This window comes from Chionomys nivalis, chromosome X (genome assembly GCF_950005125.1).
Source record: "Chionomys nivalis chromosome X, mChiNiv1.1, whole genome shotgun sequence".
NCBI lineage: Eukaryota > Metazoa > Chordata > Mammalia > Rodentia > Cricetidae > Chionomys > Chionomys nivalis.
In genome coordinates, this window is record NC_080112.1 from 98889605 (window position 1) to 98903964 (window position 14360).

Sequence of the window (14360 nt, forward strand, 5' to 3'; positions counted from 1 at the left end):
CCCAGTAGAACCTAGCTCATTTTCAACTGGAGAAATTCAAGTCGTTTCCCGCAAGTTGTGGTGTGAATTACTGGGAAGTAATTAGATAAATTTGGTAAAGGTAGTTTACTATTGTCTGGCTAGACTCTTGAAGAAAGCAAAGGAGATGACTGACAGGAAGCTTCCTATGGTCAAAGCAAACTAGCAACACTGACCTTCACTTAGACATGGTGGTACATGTCTGTAGTCCCAGCTCTCAGAAGACTGAAGCAGAAATAATTCTATTTTCTGGAAAATTTGGTCTACAAATCAATACCCTGACTCAAAATAAAGCAAAACAAACTAAAGCCACTAACCTTGGGATCTATTCTTTTATGAGACGCCATATTTTACTAGTTTTCAGAACAATTGATAACCAAGGGAATGTCTGGGAATAGACTGACCAAGACGTTATTAGAGGATTCTAAAATGGGCATGGTTAGTGAAGAAGTAAGAAAGTCTTATTAAAAACCATCATCATTAAGGTGATACTACCAGGCTGGGGAAATGGCTCAGTTGGTAAAGTGCTTGCCCCTTAAACATAAAACCTGAGTTTACTCCCCAGTACCCACATAGGATCCCCCCAGGTGTCTGTAACTCCAGTGCTGTGAGTAGGGACAGTGCTGGCATTACAAGCAATAAAGAGAAATGAGGTACTGATAGAAACATTGACTATGGATACTAATGTACGTGGATTGATCATCAGAATGTTAGGATAAATAAGCCACAGGAGACCCTATTTTACACATCTAAGAAACTGTACAGATAGAAGGTATATTAAGTTTTGCTTAGGACTAGGAGGATAGGGACTTAGGTATGTCATTCTGCTTCCTTTGAATCTGTAGAAATGTACAGAAATCAATTACAGTGGTGGTAGCACAGGACTGTGAATATACTTTAAATCATTGGACTGTATTCTTTAAGTGAGTGAATTGATTGATATTCAAGTTATATTCCACTATATCCTATATTAGTTACAGTTTCTATTGCTGTGATAAAACACCATGAGCTAAAGAAACGTGGGAGATAAAGGTGTATTTCAGCTTACAGTTCCACATCACAGTCCATCACTGGGGACAGTCAGCGCAGGAACTCGAACAGGAGAGAGGTAGTGATGCAGAGGCCATGGAGGACTTTTGTTTACTGGCTTGCTCCTTATGGCCTGCTCAGCCTGCTTTCTTATAGCGCCCAGGACTACCAGCCCAGGGGTGACCCCACCCATAGTGATCTGGATTCTCTCACATCAATCATCAATCAAGAAAATAAACCACGGGCTTGACCACAGGTCAATCTAGATGGTGGTCATTTTCTCAACTGAGAATAATACCTCTTTCCAGACAACTTTAGCTGTGTCACTGTGACATAAACTAGCCAGCACACTTCCCAAAGGTATTATATAGAAAGATGCTATCTAACAAGAAGGAAAATGTATCTTGTGATAGATGGATGGATAGATAGATAGATAGATAGATAGATAGATAGATAGATAGATAGATAGATAGATGTTATCCAGACTAAGTATATAATGGGTTCGTTGAGAGATTTTTGTTAGTGAACCACACCTAATTTATCTGCACAGTAACTGAAACTGATTTTTTTTTTCAAAAGAGAATGAATTTTTCACAAGCTGCTTAAGTGTTGGGGTAAGACAGCTAAGTCTCAAATCCACTTTCTTGATAGGGTTTAGTATCAGGTAGAGTTAAGGCTTGAAGAAATGTGATTAGAATTTTAAAGTAATCAGCAGGATGGAAAAGCATACTCAGTCTCCAGGGCTCTTCAGGGGATTTATGGTCAGAAAATGACGCTGGACTTTTCAACCTCCTGACAGTCAAAGTTACCCAGTAGACACCTCCACAGGCACAAGTGAAGAGTTGATGGTCTCTCCAAAAGTGATCTTCAATTCCCTGAAAAGTAACCTAGGCAAACGTTATCCTTGAGACCCACATGCCAGAGCTGTGGTAGACAGTAAAGCTAGTGGGAGACTCATATGTAGCTCAGCTGCTCCATCTCCAGAACTAGTGATTTCTAAAGGAAAGCAATTTGGGACTGGAGGAAGAGGCTCAGTGACATCATAGAAGTAGAAGGTGGAGAATACTGTTTAATGTAAGGAGGCAAGGTCAGGTTTGGCTCTTTGTTTTGTTTTTAGAATGTGCTGATTATTTATTTATTATTTATTATTGTTATTATTATTTGATAATCATTTGTGATTATCAAAGTTAGGATTCTGTCCTTCTATGCTGTCTTGGAGCCATAGGACTGCTTTTGATGGCTAAATCCTTAACAGTTGTTGCTATGTCCTTGAGGGATGAGTTTTAGATGCAAAGAAACATATTTGCAACTGTAAACCCTTCTTCGATAAATACTCAGAAGATGACTGTGGCCTATCAAGGGGATAGGTTTTAGTTTTAGGGAGGACAAAGTGCAGAAACCAAGACCAGAAATTGAAAGAACAAAGACCTTGGGGAAACGGAAAAGAATTTATTCGGCACAGCGCTGCTGTTACTATTTATTAAACGCCAGCTGTTTGGAGGCAGTGAGTAAGAGCCAGGGCTTTGGGGCTGGGAAGATATTCCAACACTAAAATGCATGCTGTGTGAGCCTGAGAAAGGGAGTTCCAAGCACAGAGCTCACGTAAAGAGTCAGGTGTGCCAGGGAGGCGGAAACAGAAGACTCTCTAGGGCTTGCTGGCCAGTCAGCCTAGCCTACTTGATGTGTTCCAGGCCAATGATGTTCTGGGAGCAGCAGCCAAGATTGCCTATGGCGTGCACATGTATATGAGTGCACATCCAGCTGCATGGAGACACACACACACACATACACACATGCAAGTAAATATTTTGACCTTAGGCACGCATTTCATTTAACAGCTTTGTGAACTTGGCTAAGCCTCACATTCCATTGGTAGATTAATGTTATGACATCTGGAAAAGAATTCAGAGTTCACAGAAGTGAGTGACTCTGTGTAAGTCCAAGCAATAACTTGAGTTCTATAGTGCAAGGGCAATAGAATTTCCTATTAGAAAATTAAAAAAAAATTATTCTTATTTCCTAAACCACTGGAGGGCAAGTAGAGGCCTGGTAAAACACCTCACTGCCCCTTAAAAAGAAACGACCCTTCTTTTTCGCAATTTAAGGGACATCATCTTAGCGTCTGTGGGTGCGTACATCTACTAGTCTATACCTTCTCTCCACCACCACCCCCACTTTGTGCAGAGGTTTATTTAGCAAAGCTGCATAGCAAATAGTCCACAAAGAGATTGGAGCAGCCTGGTGGTTTCTCCCTTGTGATTTTAAAGAAATTTTATAAATATTTATGAAGTACATATTACAGCTTCTAGGTCTTTTAGACCCTACCAAAGATTGCTCTAGGGGAGCCCTGCCCCCATAGCTCCAGTCACCAGCAGCAGAAAGCCCAGCCCCCCATGGTGGGGTAGGTGTCCAAGGCACTTGAATTGTAGTCACACATTAATCAGCCCTGTCCCTCCTCTTATCTTGGTCAGCCTGACTATCTCATACCCAGCCTCCAGCCCTTTTATTTCTCACCCGCAGTGATCCTGGCCCAGCCGTTTAATTATAGCGTTCATTTAAACTCCCACAGTGCTTTCTACACAGTAAGCCAAAGTCTTTGCTAGTTTGAATATTTTTTCCTAATACAGAAAAGTAGGTACACTGTCCATAGAAAAATCCTCTTATTAATTGCATTTTTACCTGGCACAGGGTGGGTGTTTTTGTCTTTAGGAACTAAACGTGTTGGATTTTTATGCTTCTTTTATTTTAAACTGGAACAAGACTGGGACATTGATTTGTTTGTTTGTTTATTTTCATCTTTTTTTTTTTGAATGCCCAAAGATTCTAGGCCAGGAGGGGCCACATTATTTGAGGCAAACTGGAATGGAGATCAGTAGAAAGTACTTAGACGGGGTGTGGAGATAGCTTAGCAGTTAAGAGCAGAGAGTTCGATTCCCAGAACCCACATGGCAGCTCACAGCTGTCTGTAACTCCCAGGGCCCTCTTCTGACTTCCCCAGGCGCCCTACACACAAGTGGTGCAGATACATGCATATGTGCAGACAAAACTGTCAAACACATAAAATCAGTATAAGTCCTTTTCTAATTTTTAAAAAAGTGCTTACAGTAAGATTTGGGGGTGTGATGACATTCCTAGGAAAAGTAGCACATCTCCCTAGTGAAAAAAAGCACCTTGTATCTCTTACCCCTCTTATCCTTCTGAAGGGGAAGGGAGGCCAAGGTAACTGTATACAAGAGTGAAGGTCAAAGGTGAAAGAAAAAAAAAACCCACAGCATCAGATCCCACATCAGCCAGTGTGAATGAATGCTCTTGGAAAGAGCCGCACCTATACCTCACACTAAGCCGCCTGCAAATGCTGACCCTAATTAGAAATTCAACCGTTTTGGAGAGGTTAGAGTGTTGCAGGCCCAGAGCCTAATTGCAATTCATCTTCAGCTACCTTTAGCCCACTTAGCCTCTGGTTCATCTCTGTGTCTGTTTTGACATACTTGTGACTATCCACTGAAGCTTTTGGAAGAAGACTACTAGCTTCCATTAACCAAAAGCCTAAGAATGCCCTCAGATGGCATCTGAAGCCTATCGTGGAGATTTCCCTACTGATGACAGCGAAATCAGTGGCCAATTTGGGGGTTCTTAGTCTCATTAATAAAAGAATTTAAGAATGGGATCTATGAAAAGCTCAAGAACAATTTGATTAGATTTTAAAAGAAAAATCTCGGGGCAGGCCCGCTGTAAATCCCAGGAGCTGCCTGGAGAAGGAAGGTGGAGAAGAGAAAGAGGGGAGAAAACGCCCTACTGTTTGAGTTAAGCTGCCATGGAGATCAGCCACGTGTTGGGGATGAGAGCTTTAGAAAAAGAGTGGGGCCCAGAGTGTTAGGGAAAACAGAATTAGAAAAGAGAAGAAAAGATCCGGGGGCGGGGGAGGGGGGAATCAAGGTCATGACAGGGGAACCCACAGAGACAGCTCATGGACTCTGGATCAACAGCTAGGGAGTCTGCATGGGACCGACCTATGCCCTCTGTGTGTGGGTAAAAGTTGTGTAGCTTGGTCTGTTTGTGGGGCTCCTAGCAGTGAGATCAGGACCTCTTCCTTTTGCATGCATGAGCTGGCTCTTTGGAACCTATTAACCTATTACCCCATGCTGGTTTGTCTTGTCCAGCCTTGATGCGGGGGGGGGGGGGGCAGCTTGGTCCTGCGCCTCAACTTGATGTGTCAAGCTTTGCTTTGTTGACTCCCATGGGAGGCTTGCCCCCTTCTGAACAGAGACGGAGGAAGAATGGATGGGGGGGGAGGATGGGAGGTGGGGAGAGGGATCAGGAGGAGAGAAGGGAGGGGAAACTGTGGTCCATTTGTAAATAAATGAAAAAAATATAAAAATGTAATCAAAAAAAGAAAAAGAAAAGAAAAAAGAAGAAAAGCTAAAGCATCTGACCAATTCAGAAAAATGAGCAGACTTAGGAATGTGCTGCCCTGTAAGTCACTGTCCTGGGGAATAGGCCTGCTTTGTGTATAGCAAACAGGTACTATATACCAACCTACCTCACTCCTTTAACTAGCTACTTTACCACATATACTAACAATAGCCAGGAAGATGTGAACGGAAGACTTCATGAGTACTTTTTATTTAAAAATAAAACAAATGGCAGGGCATTGTGGCATATGCCTTTAAGCTCAGCACTTTGGTAACAGAGGCAGACAGGTCTCTGTGAGTTCAAAGTGAGCCTGGTCTACATAGCAGAGTTCCAGGCCAGCCAGGGCTACATAGTAAGACCCCATCTAAAAAAATGCACATACACCCATACACCCCTACACCCCTACACACACACACACACACAATTGGTATGTGGGAAATGACTCCATATCCAATTGTCCAATAAATTAACATCGATTTATTTTGGTTTTCTACATCTCCCAACACCCTCATGGTGGCTTACCAAAATACACCTTCAACTCCAGTTCCAGAGGATCCAATGCCTCCTTTTGGCCCCTGTGGGCACTACATGCATGTGGTACACAGACATACACTGTCAAAACACCCATCCTTTTGCAGAGTATGTGATGTGGGGGCTGTCTTTAGTATCCTGGTGAATACAATGCTTTACCACTTCTGGCTCTGTTACTGTAAATTAACATGTTACTGTATGACTGTGTGTAATGTATGTTATATTAAATTAATAAATTGTCACATGCTGTAGAGATCACTGAGAATCTGGCTCCGGAAGTGGGTTGCTCCTCATTTCATACTCAAGCATGTTTGTTTGTGTCTGAGTGCTCTTCCAAAGCCTCTTGTCTGGGAATGGGCTTGTCCTCCCTGAGTCTGTAACAGGAGAGAGTACAGCAAAACAACCCAAGTCAAAACACGGTGTCCTTGCAAACAGCCAGAAGGCAAACAATTTCCAACAGATCTGTTGCTTAACCAAAGATACAAAAATGCCTGCAATAGGAAAAAGAAGTTCAGCCATGGAGAGGAAGCTTATTCAAAAACTTCAACTTCAGCTGGTTTTTGATGGATGTTGTAAGCTCCTGATTGGCTATCTCTGCCTCTTCTTGTTTGTTTTTTTTCTCTTGAAAGCCTCACCTGAGGGGGCACACTCTTCCCTGCCAGGGACTCTCCATAGGGTGCTCTCTGTATTGAGAACTCTCTGGAATGAGCTAATTGCCTCAAGAGCACTTCCTCAATCTGATTCTGCTGGATATTTTGAGTGTCTGATTTGATGACATTTTTCTATCTATCTGTCTGTCTGTTCATCTATTTATCATCTGTATGTCTGATATTGCTTTTTATTCTTTTACTTCAGCTTGCTGTATAATTAATAAATTCACTTCTTTAAAACCAAAAATATGGCTATTATAGATCATTCTCCAGACCATATAGCAAAGGATGTCTTAGAGTAATTTCTTTTGAGATGAGTTCTTGGGTAGTTCAGTCTGGGCTTAAAATGACCATGTTGCCCAGATTGATCTTGATCTCACGATCTTCCTGCTTTTGCTTCCCGAGTGCTGGGATTATAGGCATACTACTTTTAGTATAATTTTTAAGTTCCTCAAAGACTTTCTCCTAAGACTTGACATCACCATGATATATTGTACAGAACAAACTGCTATTAGGAAAGGCAATCTGCCAAAGGCCCTGAGTGTCCTTGTATGTTCTTACTGCATATGCCAAGAATGTGGGGCCCTGAGCGCTCTCTACCCAGGCAGATAATTTTTCCGTTGTACTTACAGTAAGCAACCTTTTGAAGTACGAGGTAACATCTTTCCTTGGACACAGAACAGGCTTATGATTTCTTTGAAAATAGTAAACTCTCTAGTCTCGGTGCATATTTAAGGGTCTATCATGGGTTCTTTGTCACCCCCAACAGATCCGAGGCTCAGAGAGAGTACAAATCAGCATGACATTCTAGTTAATGCTTTTCTATAATAATGTCCTCAGTCTCTAAGCCAGCACTCTAGTGTCTTCTGCCAGCATCCACTGAAAAACAGCAGGCGAACTGTCAGTTTCTATGTAGGATAAAACCTTAGGCTTGGTACAGTTTCTGACAGGTGCTCGCAGATACTATTCATAAAGCAATTATGCTTTGGGAATTTTTCCTACCGGTATAATTTTAGCATGTCTGTGTACCACCAAGGCCATTAACATTGCGTTCTATTTAATTTTTTCTTCGAACCTACTCGCTTATATCATTTGAATAGTTTAACATGCCCCTTCACCTGACTTATCTTCATATACTTTAAGCTAAAATTATTTAATACATGTTCAGATAAATACATGGAAATGACAATGTAAAATTCATACATACTGTCTAAAAACTACCTTCCCCCTTCTACCAGGTCCTTTTGCCTTAACATACGTTATCTGATTACATCTAAAGCTCTTGTGTCTGGGACAGAGATTCCCACAACCAATGTTTCTGTTTAGTAAATTCTGAGCTAGTGCTTTGTTTCTTTTGAAAAGTGCTCTTTAATTCCCCTGATAAAAGAAGGAAGTCTAGTGTTTTGATGTGCAGTGCAAAACAAAAAAAAAAAACAAAAAAACAACAAAAAAAAACTTGCCCTCTTTTAGATATGTTTGCCCATGGCAACCCAGCCATCATCCCTACTAGATGCCTAGTGCAGGTTGGAGTAGAGAAACCAAAGAAAGGGCCCCCTGGAGAAGACTGTGCTCTGGGTGAGCCATTCCACGTTGTGTTGTGTTCCAGTGACCACCTTCCGAGCTACAGAAACCTAGATATACTTCTTGTAAAATTGGCACTGTGTGCCCCTCAGTTCTCACCTTACTCCAGCCAGAATTCCAGCCTCATCAGTATCTATCCAGCTGTCATAACCTTGGTGAAGAAAAATGAAGAGCTCCCAAAAGGAGCATCGTAAGGGAAAAATTATACACAGGTGGCATATTACCGTCACACATTCTTTCCAGCCAGAGGTGGGAACATCCCCAGGTCTTTCAGCATCCCTATAAAATTTACCCAAGTAGTGGGTACTTGTTGAGCCTGAGAGAACCTGTCATCAGCCTGCAGAAGAGAAATCCCTCATTATAAGGAAGCAAAGTCACTAAGACCAAATTGCAACCTCACATCCAGGGCTGAAATTCTTATGAAAATTCTGAATAATTTCATAAGAATTAGTCAGACTTAGGTGGTCTGCTCAAACTCTCAGATGAGCCCATTCTATCTGAGCCTTATAAAAGGAAATAAGACTCCAATGCTCTCAAGGTATAGCCATAAGACTCTGGGAACCAAGTAGCACTGCCTAAGAGTCTATTAAAATGGAAGACATGGACAAAATTTCCATCACTTTTGATGTCTGCAGATTTGGCCCACTAAAGGTACCAAAGAAGTGTTCTGGGCTTTGGTACTTGAGAATTTTATGTAGCACCAGGGAATTAAAATTTTCAGAATGGGGAACAGGGGCTGGAATACCAGTTAGCATCATAAAACAGCTAGATGAGAGTCTAGACAGGTATAAGGAGTATGTAGCACCTGCCGAACAGTTGCTTGAGTGAGTTTGTTCTCAAGCACAGTATGAGTATGACTTTACGCTTCTAAATGACAAGAACAAATCTCTAGCATTTGGATCCTGTGTGAGCAAATGGTGATAAAACCCTGTCAAACAGCTCTAAGTATCTTATTTGGCCACCACAAAATTCCTACAAGATTATTATGGTTATTACCATAGATGAGAAATGATGTAAATTTTAACTCAAAGGCTCTGACAGTTTTGTCAATGAATAAGTGCCCCAGTGTTTTAGAAATAAATTAATAAGTGTTGTTAGATGCTTATTTTTAGTTATAAAACCTTTATTATTTTTAGCAAGAATAATGCATGTTCATTTTAGGAATATGGCAAATACAAATAAGCAGAAGAAAAATCATTCATCTTTCACAAGTTTATGTGCATATATGTAACATACAAAGGTACTCTTGTCTTTCAAAATACGATATTCTCATATTACTTTGTAACCTTTTTTTCATTTTGTATCCCATCAGAAGCTCATTTTTTACAAATCAGTAAAGCTCTCTTATTAAAAGTCAGAGACTTGTAAATTGGTTCATATATAATCAACAGTAAGATGCAGACAAGAAGAGATATATCTAATCTACTAACAGCAACAGATTCAAAGTAGGGAGATGGGCAAAGGTATATCAGGAAAAAAAAGCTAATAAAAAGAAAGCTATATTGCAATGATAATTCCAGATAAAACAGAAACCAAGGCAAACTACATTAAATAGGGATAAGGATGGCTTCGATTAGCCTTCCAACGCATCACAATAAGTTTGTTTCTCACTTTCCTTATCTCATCTATTTCATCCACTTCTCTAAACATATCTTCACTGCTCAAATGCCTGTTGTGTATATCCTCTTTAAAATCCTGAAGAGACTGAATCAGCCTCTCCCTAAAAGTTTCTTCAGATTTTTCCTCCTCTCCTGGTCCTTGCCCCTCCTCCGGCTTTTCCTCGGGCTTTTCCTCAGGCTTTGGCTCTTCGTCGGGCTTTGGCACATCCCCATTTTCTGGGTTTCCTTCCATTTTTTGGCAGGGTTTCATCTTGTGTATGCTTCTCTTCCTTCTTTGCTCCTTCCTGCCTATTGGCGAATGCAGTTATTTCTAGGAAGCAAGTAGGAGACAGTAAGTGGAAGACTTGGTACGTGTACAGGTGCTGTGCACAAAAGGTCTTACCGTTTGCCTGCTTTCCCGTGTTCTCCTTCTCTCTCTCTCTCTCTCTCTCTCTCTCTCTCTCTCTCTCTCTCTCTCTCTCTCTCTCTCTCTTTCTCTCTCTCTCCCTCCCCACCCCCTTCGCCTTCCCTCTCCCTCCCCACCCCATTTTGGTCCAACTGTCCTAAGCAAATACCCTCCACCTGAGAAGCCCAGTCCACAATCAAGGTTTCCCTGTCCCCGCCCCTCTTACCTCCATTTTCCACCAGCCCCTCCCCTCTCTAGTCCCTCCCTCAAGCATTTTCCAAGGCCTTCCTTCCCGCCTCCCGCCCCAACCCTCCACAAATCTTTCTCCCTTACAGGCCTAACACAGGGCCCTCAGAAAGGGGGGGGGGCTTAGGTGGCTTAAGGGAGAAGGGAGGGGGAGAGAGTGGCCTTCAACCTCTGCGGGCCTTCACCAACCCACACCCTGGGAATCTTTCATAAAGTTCCCTTCACTTACCAGGTACTGATCTGGTCAGTTTCTTTCTCCTACTTTTAGCCAGCAGCAGTACAAAGAACAAACCTGCAGGCAAACGGAGAAGGGAGGGGATGTTGGGGGTGGGGTGGGCGAGCCCTCGGTGCTCAGCAGAGCAGCACCACAGATCAAGCTCACGGAGCTTTCCTTATTTAAGGTCTCGCTTGTGGAAGTTTCCCACCCTTTTGTTTCCCACAGGACGCCTCCTTCCCACCCCGCAAGTTAGACAGGGGGTCAGAAAGGGATATCGCTTCCCAACTATCTGTAGATCCAAGACGAGGTTTGGGAAGCCGAGCGGCTGTCAGAAGAGAGGTTCCAAATCTCAGAGTATGATTATTTTTGAGCCGTCAAAGGTCTCCTTGTCTTCCTTTTGGGACCCCCTAGTTCCTTTCACAAGTGTCCTTTCCTGCAGAACTGAAGGTAAGGAAGGGGTGGAGGGACTGACTTCACTGGAACTCAAGTCTCTGCGCTAGACCACCCTCCGCTAGAAACCTCCAGGCAATGCCCCTTCTGACACCAACCTGGAGAATTCAAGCAAGCTGTCTCCTTCGGTGGTCTGTCTCACACCGCCGCCTGCAAGGCTGAAGGAAGCTGGTACCCAGATGGAAACAAGGACCAGACTAGCAGGATTTCTGCACACGTCGACTCCTGGTCACATGAGATCTACGTCACCAGTGAGCTCGGGTCCCGAATCTCCACTCCCACAAAAAGCGCGGCAGATGTGGGCCCGCCCTCTGCTCCCTCACCTACCCCCTTTCCAAACACACACTTGGCCTTGTCAGTCTTTGCTGGAGGAAAAGAAAAAATATGCGGGTTGTTTTTCTGTTGCTTTTGCAGGTCTTTGATGACTAAAGAGGAGTGCCTTATTTTCTAGTGCTACGAACTTTTCTGCTTCGTTTAATAATTGGCCTTTCCTGTCTCCCACTCCCAACTGCCAGGATAATTACCTCCCAAATCTATCTTTTCTTAGCTCCTCCCCCTTTCATCTGAAATGTACTCCTTTGTTGTGTGGAGCCAGGTAGGTAGGGCATGAATAGGGACAAAAAAGGATCTTGGAATAGGAGTGGGATTGCTTGAAAGCAAATTAAACTTCTTAATACTTCTGTAGTCTTTTCAAAAGTAGTGCTGTTTTACAGTCAGACGTAAGAACCAAATTATTTTTGATACATACATAAATTTATATATGTATGTTACTTAGACCAGATCCTGGTATATAGTAAATGCTTTAAAAGTATATGCTTTTTAGGGCTGGAGAGATGACTCAGCCATTAAAGAGCTAGGTTCATAACCAAAAATATAAAAGTATGCTTTAAAAATATTATCATTTTGTGATGTTATTTAGGAAGAATGATTTAAAATAAATAAAAATAATGTTTGACTCTAGAGCTCTGGTGGTGGTGGTACTGTCAGGAAGCTGTGCTGCCTGAATAATCACGACTTGATCAATTGTCGGGTACATATTGTTAGCACACAGTCTTCTTGTCTTAAAGAAGGTGATGGTATACATACCGTGAATTGTTGGCATGTCTTAACACTGTAAGTGTGAGTTTCTTTATTGTTCCAAACCACTTAGCTAAAAGGAAACCTTCCACATTCACTCATTCCCATTTTATTTCACTTGCATATGGTTTGGATATGCTTCCCCTCAACTGGGGGGGGGGGCTTTAAAATCAAGTCACTAGTTTTACCATGATAATGGTTGCTTGGGTTAGGGACTGGAAAGCCTCTTGAAAGTGAAAGTATGGGCTTTTCACTTGGTTAATTAAAAATTTAAAACAGGCCCAGATTCGCTACCAGATTTGACTCTGTGTCAGTCCTACAAGTGCTGGGGAAGTTCCACATCTGCCAGTAGCTCTAGCAGCTGCTCTGGACCAAGGTGGTGGATCGGTCCTGAATTGTTATTAGTGCAACACTCAGACAGCACAAGACAAGTTTCCTTGCGATTAGTGGTTAATGTACAACCTGTCAAAGGACAGGGAATAAATGGCATTTGTGTCATTCTGCCTCCCCCAAGGCCCAGGGACCATTGTAGAGGAGGGAGTCAGAGGTCAGGAGGATATGAGCAAAACAGTGTCTTCTGGACATAGCAGGACCTCTGCCTTCATGAACTCAGAACAGCTACGGATGCCTGCACATGAGCCAACCAGCCAGCATTCTAGTATGGTTGCTGTAGGAAAGGGGTCCCCAGCCTGAACTGCTAACTGAAGTGTTATTGACAGGTGATGGCCTCTGGGAGAGGGATGTTCAGTTTTCTTTACAGATGTGGCTCCTGGTAGGGTGACCATGCCCCCACTGGATGGCCCCACACCCTTTTCTGGACTCCATGGCACTCACATGAATGTGACATGCACGTATACACACATAAATAAAAAAAAAACTAAAAATAAATATTTTAAATATGCAGAAAATCTGTGTGTGGTGGCTCTCAGCTGTAATCCCAGTACTTAGGAAAGAGGTGCAGGAGTGTGTTGCCATGAGTTAGCCTGGGCTACAGAGTGAGAGCTCACTTCAAAAAAAAAAAAAAAAAAACCAAGAAGTTCGAAAATCAGGCATAGTAACTCATTCCTGTAATTGAAACACTCACAGGGTTAGGCAAGAATGCTGAGTGTGGGGTTAGCCTGAGCTATGTGTGAAATCCAAAATAATGTCCAACATAAGTTGTAAGAGAAAAAGGAGAACCAGGCTGTAGTGACATATGCCTTCAATCCCAGCACTCGGAAGTTCAAGGCCAGCCTGGTCTTGAAAAACCAAAAAAAAAAGAAGAAGAAGAAGAGAGAGAAAGGAAAACTGACATGTGGAATTACATTTTTTTTGGTAAATGTGTGTGTTTGTAACAAGAGGGTGTAACTAATACCCATTATAGTATAACAAGTGAAATCCATAAAATCCACCCATTTCTGTAAGACTCTAGGTTATACCATGATTTAAATAGAACAGGATTTAAGCCTATTGGGTTAGCTGGCTGTAAGGTCTAAATTCAATCGAGGACTCAGCTATATTTTGGTGCTTGTTGTGGTCAATTTTTATTGTGAACTATACTAGATTTAGAATCACCTAGGGGACCAACCCTGTGCATGTCTAAGAAGGCATTTCTACAGGGGTTTACCTGAGGAGGGAAGACACACCATCACTCCCTAAACATGAGTCGGATGCTTAGCCTAAATAAAAGAGCAGAAAAGTAAAGTGAATACCAGCCCTGACTGCAGAAGGCTGGCTTCAATACATTCCTAAAGCCTTGATGCAAGCCTCCATTACCCTGGAAATTTCTTGTATGTCCAGTGAACCAACATTAAGTAAAGGATTCAAAGTTCTACTGTCTGCTTGAGATGTCAACTTGCCCCTCGTACCAGTGCTACAGTAGACTCCGTACTATGGAGACAACCTGGGAAGCCATGTACCTAGGCAGCATTGTTCAAGCAGGATGACGTGTGTGTGAGGGGGTCCTCTTCATTCCAACACTATCTTTTCAAATGAAAGCATTCCAATGAACTGACCTGGTTACAGCCTGGAGATCTAAATGATGGAATCTTGGCTTCAAGGCATGGCTCCTGTTGTCTGATATAAACGTTAAAGTCCCCCCTTACTGATGGCAATCTCTTCGATAATTGCCAACTCTTTATCTGCACCTGCCCTGCCTTCAGCTT

The 14360-nt window shown here is 42.4% G+C and overlaps 1 protein-coding gene across 1 annotated transcript; it reads right to left on the bottom strand.

Moving 5' to 3' along the window:
* Nucleotides 1-9332: 9332 nt before the first annotated feature.
* On the bottom strand, nucleotides 9333-11378 carry Tceal9 (transcription elongation factor A like 9). Its single transcript, XM_057760056.1, has 3 exons — nucleotides 11238-11378; nucleotides 10702-10764; nucleotides 9333-10151 (listed from the first exon to the last, which is right to left on the bottom strand). The coding sequence occupies exon 3, from the start codon at nucleotides 10089-10091 to the stop codon at nucleotides 9765-9767; it is 327 nt and encodes a 108-aa protein (XP_057616039.1). The 5' UTR covers nucleotides 10092-10151; nucleotides 10702-10764; nucleotides 11238-11378; the 3' UTR covers nucleotides 9333-9764.
* Between the last annotated feature and the right edge of the window lie 2982 nt (nucleotides 11379-14360).

Bases quoted from the DNA above. Each gene is read 5' to 3' on its own strand.
- Tceal9 (XM_057760056.1), bottom strand. From the start codon at position 10,091: ATGAAACCCTGCCAAAAAATGGAAGGAAACCCAGAAAATGGGGATGTG.